Source organism: Leuresthes tenuis, unplaced genomic scaffold (assembly GCF_036924035.1).
Source record: "Leuresthes tenuis unplaced genomic scaffold, fLeuTen1.0.hap1 SCAF_1, whole genome shotgun sequence".
Classification (NCBI taxonomy): domain Eukaryota; kingdom Metazoa; phylum Chordata; class Actinopteri; order Atheriniformes; family Atherinopsidae; genus Leuresthes; species Leuresthes tenuis.
In genome coordinates, this window is record NW_027325355.1 from 5,125,474 (window position 1) to 5,139,494 (window position 14,021).

Here is a 14,021-nt window from a genome sequence, read left to right on the forward strand (position 1 = left end):
GGATTATGGAGTGCACTGTTTCCCGGTTCGGCCTGTCTTGTGTCTTATTCTGTGTGTCTGCAGCCTGTCAGGCTGTCTGATCACAGAGGAAGGCTGTGTTTATCTGGTCTCAGCTCTGACATCCAACCCTTCACATCTGAGTGAGCTGGACCTGAGCTACAACCATCCAGGAGAGGCAGGGATGACGATTCTGACTACATGCCTGGAGGATCCACAATGGAAACTGAGCACTCTCAGGTACATTTTCTCTGTCCTCCTTCTTTAAGCCCTGTAATTTTTACTTGCCTGTTGTCACAACCAATTAATTTAAAATAGATCTCTAAATGTTAAAAAAAGTACTTTCTAGAAACATTTATTTTCATCTTATTAGATGAAGACTACTTTTCAGGATTGTACTTTTTCCTTTTTTTTGGTACCTTTTCCAAGATAGTAGCGCACAAAAGTGCAGCAGCTCTTTGCTCTCTGTCTAGGAACATCTTACGTGTGTTTTTAGGAATTATAGTGTTTCAGAATGTGGTGCTATGCTAAACAGATTTATAGCAATAAAGAGCTCATTAACATTGGCATTAAAAGTCAGATAGCAGTCATCCAGCGGACTCACAATATCCCGTTGGATATAGCCAGTTTCCCCAAATCTCCATGGATTGTTGTCGGCATAAAGAAGTTCCGTAGGGAGCACAAGCAAAAGCAGGGATGACAAACAGGTCTACTAGTCAGTCTAGATAAACAGCCGCTTCGCCCCCCACTTGCCAGCATCTTTCTGTCCAAAGCAAGCTCCGTCGTCCACAACATTGATGAACTGGAGTTACATCTGTCAACTAAATCATCTATTTGTGACTGTTGTGTGCTCATCATTACCGAATCTACTCACAAGAGGAAGGGATACTCGCAAGCCCCTGGCTGAGCGCCTTATGTTGGAGATCTCCCCGGTGAGTGAGAAGGTTGTCTCTCTGTGGCTGCAAGTCGCTGGAGGGAAGGTTTGTGCATAAGTACCAAACAGCAGTTCAGATTACCAGGCCTTCTTGGAGTCTCTGGGTGGCGTCCTGAAGAGCGTGTCACCTGGGGTTTCCATTGTTCTTCTGGAGGACTCCAATGCCCACGTTGGCAATAATGGAGTGACCAGGAGAGGCATGATTGGGAGGAACGGCCTCTCTGATCTGATGACTGCTGGATAGACCTGGTAAGCCCAAAGGAGCGTGAATTGGGAACCTCTTATGGAAGGCCTGTCTGTGTGGTCATTTAACACAGAGAATATCTCTCAAATACCGAGGGAGGTTGGAGACATGGAATCCAAATGCACCATGTACAGGACCTCCATTGCAGATGCTGCCTCCATGAATTGTGGCCTGAAGGTTATTGGTGCCTGCCGTGGCGGTAACCGGAAGACCCGCTGGTGGATGCCAGTATTGTGGGAAGCCGTTAAGCTGAAGAAGGAGGCCTTTCGGGCTTGGTTGTCCCAGGACACACCCGAAGTAGCTGAGGGGTACCGAGTGGCTAAAAGGGCTGCAGCATTGGTGGTTGCTAAAGCTAAAACTCAGATGTGGGAAGTATTCGGGGAGACAATGGAGAAGGACTTTCAGTAGGCCTCAAGAGTATTCTGGCAAACCATACGATGGCTGAGTAAAGGAAAACAGGAACCTTTCCAGGTTCTGCTTGACCTGGGTGGCTGCTGACACGAACTGAGGATATTGTCGAACGATGGAAGGAGCACTTTGAGGATCTCCTCAATCCGTCTGACATGTCCTTTATTGAGGAGGAGTCGTCTGAGAACTTGGGGGAAGATTCGGCCATCGCCTTGGTGGAAGTCGTCGAGGTTCTCAAAAATGTTCCCGACGGCAGAGTTCCAGGGGTGGACGAGATTTGCCCTGAGATGCCAAAGGATCTGGATGTGATGGGGCTGTTTTAGCTGACACGCCTCTTCAATGTCACTTGGAGGTCTGGGTCAACACGTATGGAGTGGCAGACCGGGGTGGTGGTTCTCATTTTTAAGAAAGGAGACCAGAGTGTGTGTTCCAACTACAGGGGGATTACACTACCCAGCCTCCCTGGGAAAGTTTACTCCACGGCGTTGGAGAGGAGGCTCTCCAAAACTGGGGTTCAGAAGGAGCAGTATGGCTTTTGCCCACTTCATGGAACAATAGACGAGATCAGGGCTATTCAATTAATTTGGAATTGGGGCCAGTTCATGAATCTGAGGCAAAATAAGGGGCCAGAGAATATGAGTAATCACGATAACAAATAAAGAAATTACAACTATATCCTGAAGAAGTAAATATATTCTATTTGGTAGAAAATGCAGAACAATATATGCACATAAATCCAAACATGGACAATTACTGAACTAACTTTTGTCCATTTTGAACATAAATCTGACACCTTATCAATCAGTCTAGGTCAGCCAAATCACAAATATTTAAGATTGCACTCATTTAAGTGACAGGCAACATCAAATTTATCTCCACCAACAAAAATAATGCCAAAGTGCCTAGTATGGTACAGAAAAGAATTATAACAACATAACAGTTCATGGTATTTTATTAAGGCAATGTAATTCAAATTGCACCCAGTTTAGGCGAGCCATATCAGTTGTTTACATTTTCATTCATTTAAATGACAAACAACTTCAATTCCAAGTGCGCCAACAAATACCACCTCATTAATGGATGCTAACATGCATTCCTTGACTATCTGGGAAACTGCTTTTTCTTTTTTCCCAATTTTCAATGCCGCTTGTAACGATGCCACCGTTGCTCTGTCTTGATCCGTACAAGCCCGGGAACAATATACAACGTCTTTGCACGTGACAAAATGCATATCTTCTGCCTCCATGCAGCAGAGTCCGGTGGGAAAGTAGCATGAAATTTAGCATGCATCATGTTGAAATGCCTTCTCAAATTATACTCCTTGCACTCAGCAAGGCACTCATTGCAGATTAAGCAGACTGGATTTGCATCAACAGCAATAAATGCATATTTTTCTGTCCATTCTCCGAGTCAACTTTTTTTTTTTTTTTAAGGTATAGAGAGAGATTTTTGTCTTGTTAGCCAACCTTCATGCTTGAAAGAAACAAGTCAGAGCGTTGCACTAAAGCTTGCTGCGAATGGCAATTTCTGATGATTTCCTCTTAAACATGCACATACCACCTCCTACTGCATGGGAGAATGTACAATTAGTCATAGTCATGCACTATATGAGACTATCCATATCTGATAATTACAGTACACTCTAAGAGCCGGTACAAAAATCCTCAGGGGCTGGACCCAGAGGCCGTCAAATGAATAGCCAGGACTAGATCTTTACCCTTGCAGAATTTCTGAGGGCATTATGGGAGTTTAACCATCCAGTTTACATGCAGTTTGTAGACTTGCAAAAGGCTTATGACGGTGGTCCCCGATGGTGCTGAGGGAGTATGGGGTACCAGAGTTGCTTTTACGTACTATCCGTTCCCTGTATAAATACAATGAGACACTAAGTTGAACACTAAGTTGAACTAAGTTGAATTTGTTTACAGTGCGTGGTGGACTCTGCCCCTTGTCACCGATCCTGTTTGTGATTTTCATGGACAGGATCTCAAAGTGTAGTCATGGAGAGGAGGGCATCTGGTTTGCAAACCCCAGCATCGCATCTCTACTTTTTTGTTTTGGTTCTGTTGGCTTCTTCAAGCCAGGACCTTCAGCGTGCACTGGAGCAGATCGTAGCTGAGTGTGAAGCAACCAGGATGAGGTTTCAGCACTTCCAAATCCAAGGTCATGGTTCTCAACTGGAAAAAGGTGAAATGCTTTCTCTGGGTTGGGGATGAGTTCTTACCTCAGGCGGAGGAGTTTAAGTATCTGGGTAGCTTGTTCATGAGTAATAGCAGGAAGAAGTGGAAGATGGACGGATTCAGTCTTCATCGGCGATAATGACGGTGCTTCTCTCGTCTGTTACGGTGAAGAAGGAGCTGAGCAGAAAGGCAAAGTTTTTTATTTACTTTTATTTACTGGTCCATTGGCCACAAGCAGCTGAAATGGGTTTCCTTCAGCCTTAGAGATAGGGTGAGGAGCTCAGCCATCTGGAGGGAACTCGGAAGGAACACTGCTCATCTAGTTAAGATGAATCCTGGTCGCCTTATATATCCTGGGATGATATATCCCTTCTGGCCTGGGAATGACTCGAGATCCTACATGAGGAGCTGGAGAGTGTCGCTGGGGAGTGATGTCTGGATTTCCCTCCTGGACCTGTTGCCTCGGCAACTTGACCTCGGATAAGCAGACAAAAATGGATGGATAGATGGATGTGCCACCAGAGAGGTCAATACAGTGGACCGTGTATACTGCAATTTCAAATGTGCATATAGAGCAATCCCACTACCACATCTGGGTTTTTATGCCCATATTTCTGTCACACCCTAATGAAGTGTGGAAAAAACATTAATACACTAGCGAATAATGGCAGAGAAGACCAGGTATTTAAACTAATGGGGCAATCAAGGGAAGATGGAACACAGGTCAGTCAAGGACCAGGTGTCACAGCAGTGGCTGTGACAGTACTTACATCAGTGATGAGTGAGTGGTCCAGAATGAACAGGCATGGAAACCAAAAACACTCCCCTGGCACATAACCCTCCCACTCAACCAAAAACTGGAAACCCTTGCCATGACGTCTGACATTCAGAATCTGACTTGATGGCCATCCATGACCGGGGGGGAGGAGGGGGTTCGGCTGGAGGGCTAAGTGCACGAGAGATAACTGTCTTCAAGAGGGATACATGAAAATTGGGGTGTACCTTAAGGGAGTCGGGGAGCTTAAGACGTACAGCTGAGGGATTAATGATTCTGGCCACTGGAAAAGGACCAATGAAATAGGGGTTGAAAACCATACATTACCATGAATGGTGACTTACCGGTAGCAGATGTAGAGAGAGTGTTATGAGCATACTCCACCCACGGTAGCTGAACACTCCAGGAGGATGGGTTACGTGTACACACACATCTTAAAGCGACCTCCAGGTCCTGGTTGGCCCATTCTGTCTGGCCGTTTGACTAAGGATGGTATCCAAACAATAAACCGTGGTGACCCTCACCCCCAATGCTCCACAAAATGTTCGCCAGACCTGGGATAAAAACTGGGGTCCCTGATCAGAAACTATATCCACGGGGATACTATGGAGACGAAAAACATGGTGAACTAAGAACTCAGCAGTCTTCAGAGCAGAAGGGAGCTTCGACAATGGTACAAAATGCACAGCCTTAGAAAAATTATCAATAATAGTAAAGATGAACGAGTTACCTGCAGGAGGCAGACCAGAGACAAAATCCACAGCGATGTGAGACTAAGGTCTTTACGGGATGCTGAGAGGGTTCAGTAAGCCAGCGGGCCATTGGTTCATAAGTCAGGTAAAAGGGCTTGAGGTGGAGGTAAGTTGGGTGAGTGGTGCGGCTACTTTATTAAGATTTCTAATAAAGCGCCTGTAAAAATGAGCAAAACCAAGGAAACGCTGAAGTTGTTTGCGGTTTTCAGGTACTGGCCACTCAACCACTGCCCTTACCTTGGCTGGATCTGAGGGATTCTGTCCCTTTTCGGTGACAAAGCCCAAAAAAGAGACTGACTGGACATGAAATTGGCACTTCTCAGCTTTGACAAAGAGTCGGTTCTCAAGCAATCTTTGGAGAACTAGTCTGACATGCTTGCTATTTTCCTCTAGTTTGCTAGAAAAAACTGAAATGTCATCCAAATAAACAAAAACAAAACGGTTGAGCATGTCACGGAGTACCTCATTAACTAAGGACTGAAAAACTGCCGGTGCATTAGTTAACCCAAAAGGCATGACCAAATACTTGAAATGGCCAAGAGGTGTGTTGAATGCCGTTTTCCACTCATCCCCCTCTCGATTACGGACAAGATGGTATGCATTACGAAGATCTAGTTTAGAAAAGACAGTGGCTTGGTGAAGGGACTGGAAAGCTGAATCTGATAGTGGCAGGGGATACTTATTCTTGACAGTAGTAATGTTCATACCACGATAGTCAATGCAGGGGCTCAATGTCTTGTCTTTCTTAGACACAAAAAAACCCCAGCACCTACAGGGGAGGAAGAGGGGCGAATGATACCTGCTGTCAATGACTCCCATATGTACTTCTCCATAGTCTCTCTCTTAGGATGGGACAGGTTGTAAAGATGGCTGGAGGGGAGAGGAGACCCAGGCAATAAGTCTATGCGGCAGTCATAGGGACAGTGTGGTGGGAGAGAGAGAGCTTAATGTTTGCTAAATACCTCAGCCAAGTTGTGATAGCAAGGAGGAACCCTAGAAAGATCAGGAGAGACAGAAGGAACTATGGCAGGAGGGCTCGAGGCTGGAACAGCATATCTAAGACAAAGAGTGTGACCAGCTAATGATTGTGCTCTGTGTCCATTCAGTGTTGGGATTGTGCAGTCTAAGCCAGGGGAGAGCTAAAACCACAGGAGTATGAGGAGCAGGCATAATAAAAAAAACTGATCAGCTCATGGTGGTTACCAGAGATAAGTAGTGATAAAGGAACAGTCTGGTAAGTAATTACAGACAATAACCTACCGTCTAGAGCATTTACCTTACGAGGCACTGTAAGTGACACAACAAGAATATTATGCAGTTCAACAAAATCCGCCGCTATGAAATTCTCATCTGCCCCAGAAACCACAAAGGGGTTTATGCCCACCTCCTTAAGGTTACAAAACAAAAAGGCAGACAACTGAGTACGTGTGGAAGGGAAAAAACTGGAATCTTGGCTCACCTGGGTACCTCCTTCCTCAGGTGAGCCTAGGCTTTTGGCAGTTCTCTTAAATTTGGCCAGGTTGGCTACAATGAAAGCACAGCCTCCCATGAAGTCTCCGTTGACGCTCAGTTCGAGATCATCTGGCCAGTCCAAGCTGCGTGGTTTCAGGAGGGAGCAGGACAACAAGAGTATGACCATCTGCTGGAGTGGAAACCGCCACCTGTTGGCCAGAGGCAGAATCAAAAAACGAGTTACAGGTGGAAGTGAATGACGGTCCGGTCACGCTCCCGGCGTCTTTCTCGCACGGTTGTCCAACCACCTCGCAAGGTCTATTAGATCGGCCAGGGACTCAGACTCAACCCGAGCCCCCAGTTCATCCCTCAAATTGTCATTCAGGGAGCGAAGAAATATTCACATCAACGTAGATTTATCCCAGCCGCTCTCCATTGCCAAGGTGGAGAACTCAATGGCATAGTCGGCTACTGAGCTACCGAACACAGGTGAGACAAGGACCAGGCGTCACAGAAGTGGCTGTGACAATTTCCACGCCCACGTATCCTGGCCTACACACACCTCAGGAAGCAAACCAAGCCAGTTACAGGGACTGTTAAAACCTGGCCAGACGATGCTTTTTCTCAGCTGCAATCCTGCATCGCCCTCACATATTGGATTGTCTTTGAACAACAAGACCTACAAGGCTTCACTGATATGATACTGTCTTATATTATATTATATTATATCAGAATAGTATATTCACTGTATGGTGGTAGGTCCATTACATGTTTATTCTGGCTTAGCACACTGAAAGCTGATGGACACTTTTAGTTTGTACTCACTTTGGTACACCGAAAGGATTGTTGTAAAGGACTGTATATATAAAATACATTTACATTACAAATGTAGCTATAAATAAATTTGACCTTGACCATCAGAAGTTGACAAACAAATCTTTAATCAAGAAGAAAATCTTCATATTGTGCTGAATGTAAAATGTAGATGTTGTAAATGTAATGTAAATGTAAAAAGTTCCTGAGAGATGTGATTTTCAAGAGGAATTTTTTCAGTGTTCTTCATATGTGAAGAGATGAAAATGAGAAGATGGTTGAAAGAAGCAGTTTTGTACGTGTCTGTGTTGATCAAACAGCTTTCATTCTAGTTTCCAGATGCTAAATTCCAGTGGATGTGTCCAGATGTTGGACTGTTCCTTTCTCTGTGTAGAACAATGTGTGTGAGAGCCATGTAATGTCCATGTTTGCATGCTGAAAGAGACTGTGCTGCTCTGACCCCCCTCCTCCTTTCAGGGTGGAGCCTGCTGGAGAACGATGGTTGACACCAGGTCTGAGGAAGTGTAAGTGTGTTCTTCATCTGATTCATGACATCCAACCATCTTCACACTGTCACATCACTCATTGATCAAAGTGAACAGATGATAGATCAATAACTGCAGCTGGATTGTGTTTGTTCTCTCCATCAGATTCCTGTCAACTCACAATCGACACAAACACAGTGAACAGAAGACTGAAACTGTCTGAAAACAACAGGAAGGTGACAGATGCGGAGGAGTTTCAGTCATATCCTGATCATCCAGACAGATTTGACTTTTGGCCTCAGCTGCTGTGTAGAAATGGTCTGACTGGTCGCTGTTACTGGGAGGTCGAGTGGAGAGGAGGAGTTGATGTATCAGTGACTTACAGAGGAATCAGCAGGAGAGGAGACAGAACTGACTGTGTGTTTGGAAGTAATGATCAGTCCTGGAGTCTGAGGTGCTCTGATGATGGCCGTTACTCTATCAGGCACAACAAAAAAACAACACCCATCTCCTCCTCCTCCTCCTCCTCCTCTGTCTCTCACAGAGCAGCAGTGTATGTGGACCGTCCTGCTGGCACTCTGTCCTTCTACAGAGTCTCCTCTGACACACTGATCCACCTCCACACCTTCAACACCACATTCACTGAAGAACCTTTGCATCCTGGATTTGGAGTCTGGCCGGGTTCCTCAGTCTCACTAAACTCAGTTGAGTGTAAAAAATATATTCCCGTTAGAGAATATAATTAATAACAGTATTAACCTATCTTTTTCCTTTTCAGTAAAAGAAAGGTTTTCCCCTTGATATCTTCAGTCAGTTTATTTATATCTGGATTAGTTCTGAATGATTCCTTGGAAAATTCTTCCTCTTCCACTCCCTAAGTTATTAATACAGGATCTGTAATCCGGTGAATATTGGTGTATCAGTTACATGTAAAGTAATGTGTCTTTATCTCATTTGATGAAGTAGTGAAGAATTAAAATGATCCGTTACAAATTGTTTGGGAAGCCAGTTCTTGCTTGTCCCACAGTGTTCTGATACTAATTTTGTCCATTTCAGGATGCCAGACCCAAACTTCTGTCTGAGTCTGCCAGCGTATCATACAGGTATGAGCTCCTGAATAAAGAAAGAAATCTCATTATTCCTGTATGTTCCTCACTTTCCTCAACAACCAAAGTCGTTTACCATCAAACAACAGGCAAACATATCCGTTTTCAAAACACATGAAGGAGATTTAAGATTAATTTATTGGCATTCAACTATGTAAAAGAACATTTTTTTAAAAACAGTAATTTAATCTTGTGCAAGAAATTCAGATTTTTCTATAAAATCAGCATCTCTGTCAGTAATGACACAAACAAAACAACCATAAACTATGCAATATCATTAAGAAACAACAACAATCTGAGACAAATATTCCAGTGAGCGTCTAAAAGACGCTCTTTTTCTCAGCTTGTTATCTGTACCAACTGTTTGTATTTTGGCTCTGCTGTAAAGAAGCAGGGAATAACTATCAACCAGTTATCAGCAAAGCACAACAAGCTTCTGTAGGTTGAATTTGGCTTTCATACTAAATTAATTTATAAAACTCACTATAACGGACTGATTCTGTACCTTCACCAGACTTAAAGCTACACCCACATTTAAGCGAATACTGTATCCTCTCTCTGTAAGTGGCAGGAAATCATCAGAACACTTTGTTTGCCCTTTTTATTTCAGCACAGTAATAAAAACTTTGGCATAGCTGTTAATTTTCATAGTTAATGTTGTATTTATGTCTATGAGAAACAATTAAAGGCACATCTGATCCTTAAAACCCAACTTACAGTCTCTTTTCCATTAACTGCTGTTTATCTTTGCAGAACTGATGGAGGTGCAGTTACAGCCTCAAGAGACCAAACCTGTGAGTATTGAAGCTGTGTCTCCTTATAATGAATCCATGGAATTCACCCTCAACTTTTGACATTTCTGTAACGTTTTTGTTTTTTTTGTCTTCTCCTCTTAGGTGTCACTGACATCAAAACATCCAAGTCTGATTTGTCTGAGGATGACACAGAACTGATGGAGGTAAGAGACTAAATTTCTTTTTTCTATACAGATTTAAGGGCTGTAACACTCAGCAGGTCAAGGAAAATACATTTCCCATCGTTATTTACTAAAGCTGGGAGCTTCTGTAACGCTTGTGTATAATAATAACATAATAAAAAGTTGTCAGACATTAAGCCAATCTTCTCCAAGTTGTCCAAGTCTTGCTATAATCCTAAGAGCTTTAATAAGGGCAACATAAAGCCTTTCTGATGAGAGGTAAAACATCTCCAAGAACCAAGAAAAATAAATTCAAAATAAATCTTTGAATTAGACACTGTCACAAATTCATGAAAATATTCTAACGGATCCTTTAGTTTGATTCATGATCGCATTCAGAGCATGCAGGGGTTTATGTCATGATAGCCTCATCCGTATTTTATTTACAGTCTGTGCACTGAGCAGATGAGCTTTATCTTGTTAGGGTGCATCAAGCTTCATCACATTAAATGCTACTTTAAACTGTATAATGTTAATAATATTATGATATACTGTATAATAACTGTAGCTCATGCTTTAGATAGATTTGGACAGCAACTGAATATTTTTTTGTACACATAGGTTATTTAACATAACCTGACTAATGCTGTTCCTGTATTGCAGCTTCCAACAAGCTTTACACCTGAAATGGAAACTGAATGTTCACAAATCTCATACAGGTAATTTTATTCTGTAGTTTTTAGTAGTTTTCTTTGTAATCAAAAGGTAAGCTCAAGAATGTCTCAACTCTGTTTGACACTTTTGCTGCACTTTAACAGTATTAAGTCCCATTTTAAGTAGAATATTTTGGGATTGGAGCTGGTTTGTTGGCTTATACGTGTCAATCCCCTGAATCCCATTGTTGATTAGGCCATCAGGCCCACCCTCCTTGCTTCTCTGAAATGTGTCTGATTTTCAGAATTTTTAAATTGAAAATTTCTAATTTTGAAATCACCAAGTCCTTCCATGTCTTCCAGGTTCTGGTGTCCTGGTCCAGGTGTTTTCCAGTGCACTCTGACCAGAATGGTGTTTGTTACAACTCAGAAGACAGAGCTGCTGTACAGGACTGTCCAGTGGTCCAACAGTCTCCTACAGTCAGCTGGCAAGACCCCCGCAGGGCTGCTGTTCAACATCGCATGTTCTGAGGGTGCAGTCCGTCAGCTCCACCTCCCACACTGTGAAACACAAAATGGTGAGAACTGTCGTGTCCTCAATGCTTCATAAGGTTGCAAAGATTTGTTTGAAAGTTAGTTAAGTCTGTCATTCATTCACTAAAGTGGCAGAAAACATGGCATTGTAAAGGAGCTGAAGCAAAGCATTAAATCCACATGAGGCCAATAAATGATTAGAAACTAGAAAAAGAAAAGGCAAAGGTTAGAGGGAGGCTTGTTGACAGCACAAAAATAGAAAGGACAGAAGTTTAACAGCTCTGTTTTCACAGCCCTGCGCTTCGATGGCCTGTTGACTGTTGCACACATCACTGATTCTGATGGAATGAGCATCCTGAAGCCACTGAAGATCACAGACACTCATGTAGTTGTGAACGTCCCCCACCTATCCTCGCTTGGCCTCCTCTGGGACGCTGTCCTCAGATTTCTGAAAATCACTGAGCCAGTAAACGGCCAAATCCTGCTGTTCCTCAGACCTCCAGTTAGAGGGCCTCCAACACTGGATGTGCTTTTGCTGCAGGAGAACATCCCTCTGCCAGAGGTAAAGCTAAAAGATGCGTATTACGCCTGACTAAAGTGGAATGCCTCTGCTCAGTCACTCTTTCATGATGTTGTCAGGGCTGAATGGAAATTCTGTTTATAGCTCGAAACTGTTACAATTTGATTCTCATTGCTGATTCTTTCTTATTCATTGTTAATATCAGAGAGCTGCTGTTTTTAATAACTAATTAGTATTATTTATCCTAGGTCTCTGTTCAATCTCTTTTTATATATTTCTGCCCTCATAACTGCTCCTGTTATATAAAAAGGTTGCTGCTCAGCATGAAGATTCTGAGCAAATCAAGATCGCCGCTGACTGTCTTCTCACCCATGGTCAAAGCTACAGTGTACACTGTGAACCCGAGGCCTTGATGATCCAGCCTGAGGTGAGCCAAGTCACAGCCCACAACTGTGTTCATAGTAGAGTCACAGTTTAGAAGCAATAATGGCGAAATAATGACGTGTTTCTGTTTGTTTTCAGAGTGTACAGTTTCGCACAAAGACAGGACCCAATTACCATCCCACATTTGAGGTTTTCTTGACTTTCATCCCAAAGAAAGTGACTTTGATGGTCAAAGATAAAAACGGGATGGAAGTTTGGAAACGCAGTTTTTTTCCGACAGGTAAAAATATTCACTCTCCTTTTGATGCAGGGATATTTTGAAAGGATTACATCCCATTTAGTTCCCCTTTCCAGTCAGAGTTATTGTCAATGTGTTTCAGTTTGAAATGTGAGGAAAAATGGCCTGTTATTTCCTCCCTTTCAGTCCCTGTCTGAGACTGTATCACCTCAGTTTTTTTAATCACATCACTACAACTGCAAAGCTGAATGTGAGGTTAAAACCTAACAAACAGATAAAGATGACCCAATAAAACAGTTCTTTGAACTACTTTTGCTCACAGTTTCTCAGGTTCCTACACAAAAAGGAGACCTATGGAAATGTTTCCTTATTTACTGAGGAAGATCAGGAGAGCAACCTCCCACAGAATCTGGTCTGCCTTTTTTTTTTTTACAGATAATTATCTCAAAAGGGTATGAAAGCCTTGTACAACAATTGCAGCAAAGTTCACAACAAGATCCTCAACTTTCTGATTGCATCTAGTCATTTAGCAGATGTTTTGTATACAAGGAAAGATGAACATTTCAGCTTTAGTCCAACAAGGAACCCTGGTGTAATCATTAGGTACTAAATCTGTTTAAAGGAGTTAGAAAATATCTACTGTGATTTGGATGAACTGGATTGCTTTCAGTTGCAGTAATTTGTGGAAACAGCACAGGAAATCATCAGAACATCCTCATAGTACTCACGTGAGGAGGGTACAGAATAACATTAACAACATTATCCACCGTGGACACCTTTTTAAACTCCTCCCATCAAACAGGTTCTTCAGATCGATCCATTCAAACAGACTTAAGACAAACTTCCTAATCAAAGTTCTGGAACTGCCCACTGGCTGACATAGTGATGCTTTGCTCTCTTAGGACCATGAGCAAAATTGACTTGCATGATTTCAAGCTACAGATTTAGTGGCTGACTGTTATTAATTCAACATTCCAATAACCTGTATGCTGCAGAGGTCTTTTCACCCTGAGTTTAGTTGTATTTCATACAATAGATACCCTATATCCTGTGTTTAAGTTACTTAGATTCCTTACTTTCATTGCAGATGTGGATAATGTTACCTTTGGCTTTAGTTGTATTGCCTATGATTTATGTGAGACATTCAGGAACGGTGGAAACTTTAATACCAATTTTAAACAAGTTACTGTGCTTTCATGTTGTTTTTGTCTAATATAAACACAGAGAGGAAGTGTGAGCGTTCACTGCAGAGCACAACAGCTAATGTTCAGTCCATTAAGAATAAGCTCAATGATTTCTCCATGTGGCTTAAACATCTAAACATCTGTATCAGGAGCTGCTCTGTTGGGGTATTTTCCAAGTTATAGCTGGAGATCAATGCTTGTCAGTGTAAGAAATTAACAGTTTCATCCGACTGTATGTGGGAAAATATGAAATGGAGGTGAAAATATGTATATTTTTTACAAATTACAACTGACTGAACGAGATGCGGGATCAGAAAGGACTCTCTGTTATCTGAGGCTCAGAGCAGCAGTGAATGTACAGACTCTGACCATACTGATCTAACACTCTGGGTCAGCAGAAGAAGTCATACTTCAACTACTTCACCAACTCCAAAGTCAGTCAAGGA

The 14,021-nt window shown here is 42.6% G+C and overlaps 2 protein-coding genes across 4 annotated transcripts in view; one reads left to right on the forward strand and one right to left on the reverse strand.

Moving 5' to 3' along the window:
- LOC140294513 (protein NLRC3-like) overlaps positions 1 to 14,021 on the reverse strand; it is a 1,060,349-nt gene that overhangs the window by 887,504 nt on the left and 158,824 nt on the right. The window lies entirely within an intron of this gene.
- LOC140265576 (uncharacterized) overlaps positions 1 to 14,021 on the forward strand; it is a 180,399-nt gene that overhangs the window by 164,374 nt on the left and 2,004 nt on the right. For all 3 annotated transcript variants that reach the window (XM_072379765.1, XM_072379330.1, XM_072386246.1), the window contains 11 exons: positions 64 to 237; positions 8,033 to 8,079; positions 8,206 to 8,744; positions 9,097 to 9,143; positions 9,900 to 9,940; positions 10,043 to 10,104; positions 10,726 to 10,781; positions 11,079 to 11,293; positions 11,543 to 11,811; positions 12,080 to 12,196; positions 12,292 to 12,433. In XM_072379765.1, coding sequence (XP_072235866.1) covers positions 64 to 237; positions 8,033 to 8,079; positions 8,206 to 8,744; positions 9,097 to 9,143; positions 9,900 to 9,940; positions 10,043 to 10,104; positions 10,726 to 10,781; positions 11,079 to 11,293; positions 11,543 to 11,811; positions 12,080 to 12,196; positions 12,292 to 12,433 — 1,709 coding nt within the window. The remainder of the gene's footprint in view (positions 1 to 63; positions 238 to 8,032; positions 8,080 to 8,205; positions 8,745 to 9,096; positions 9,144 to 9,899; positions 9,941 to 10,042; positions 10,105 to 10,725; positions 10,782 to 11,078; positions 11,294 to 11,542; positions 11,812 to 12,079; positions 12,197 to 12,291; positions 12,434 to 14,021) is intronic.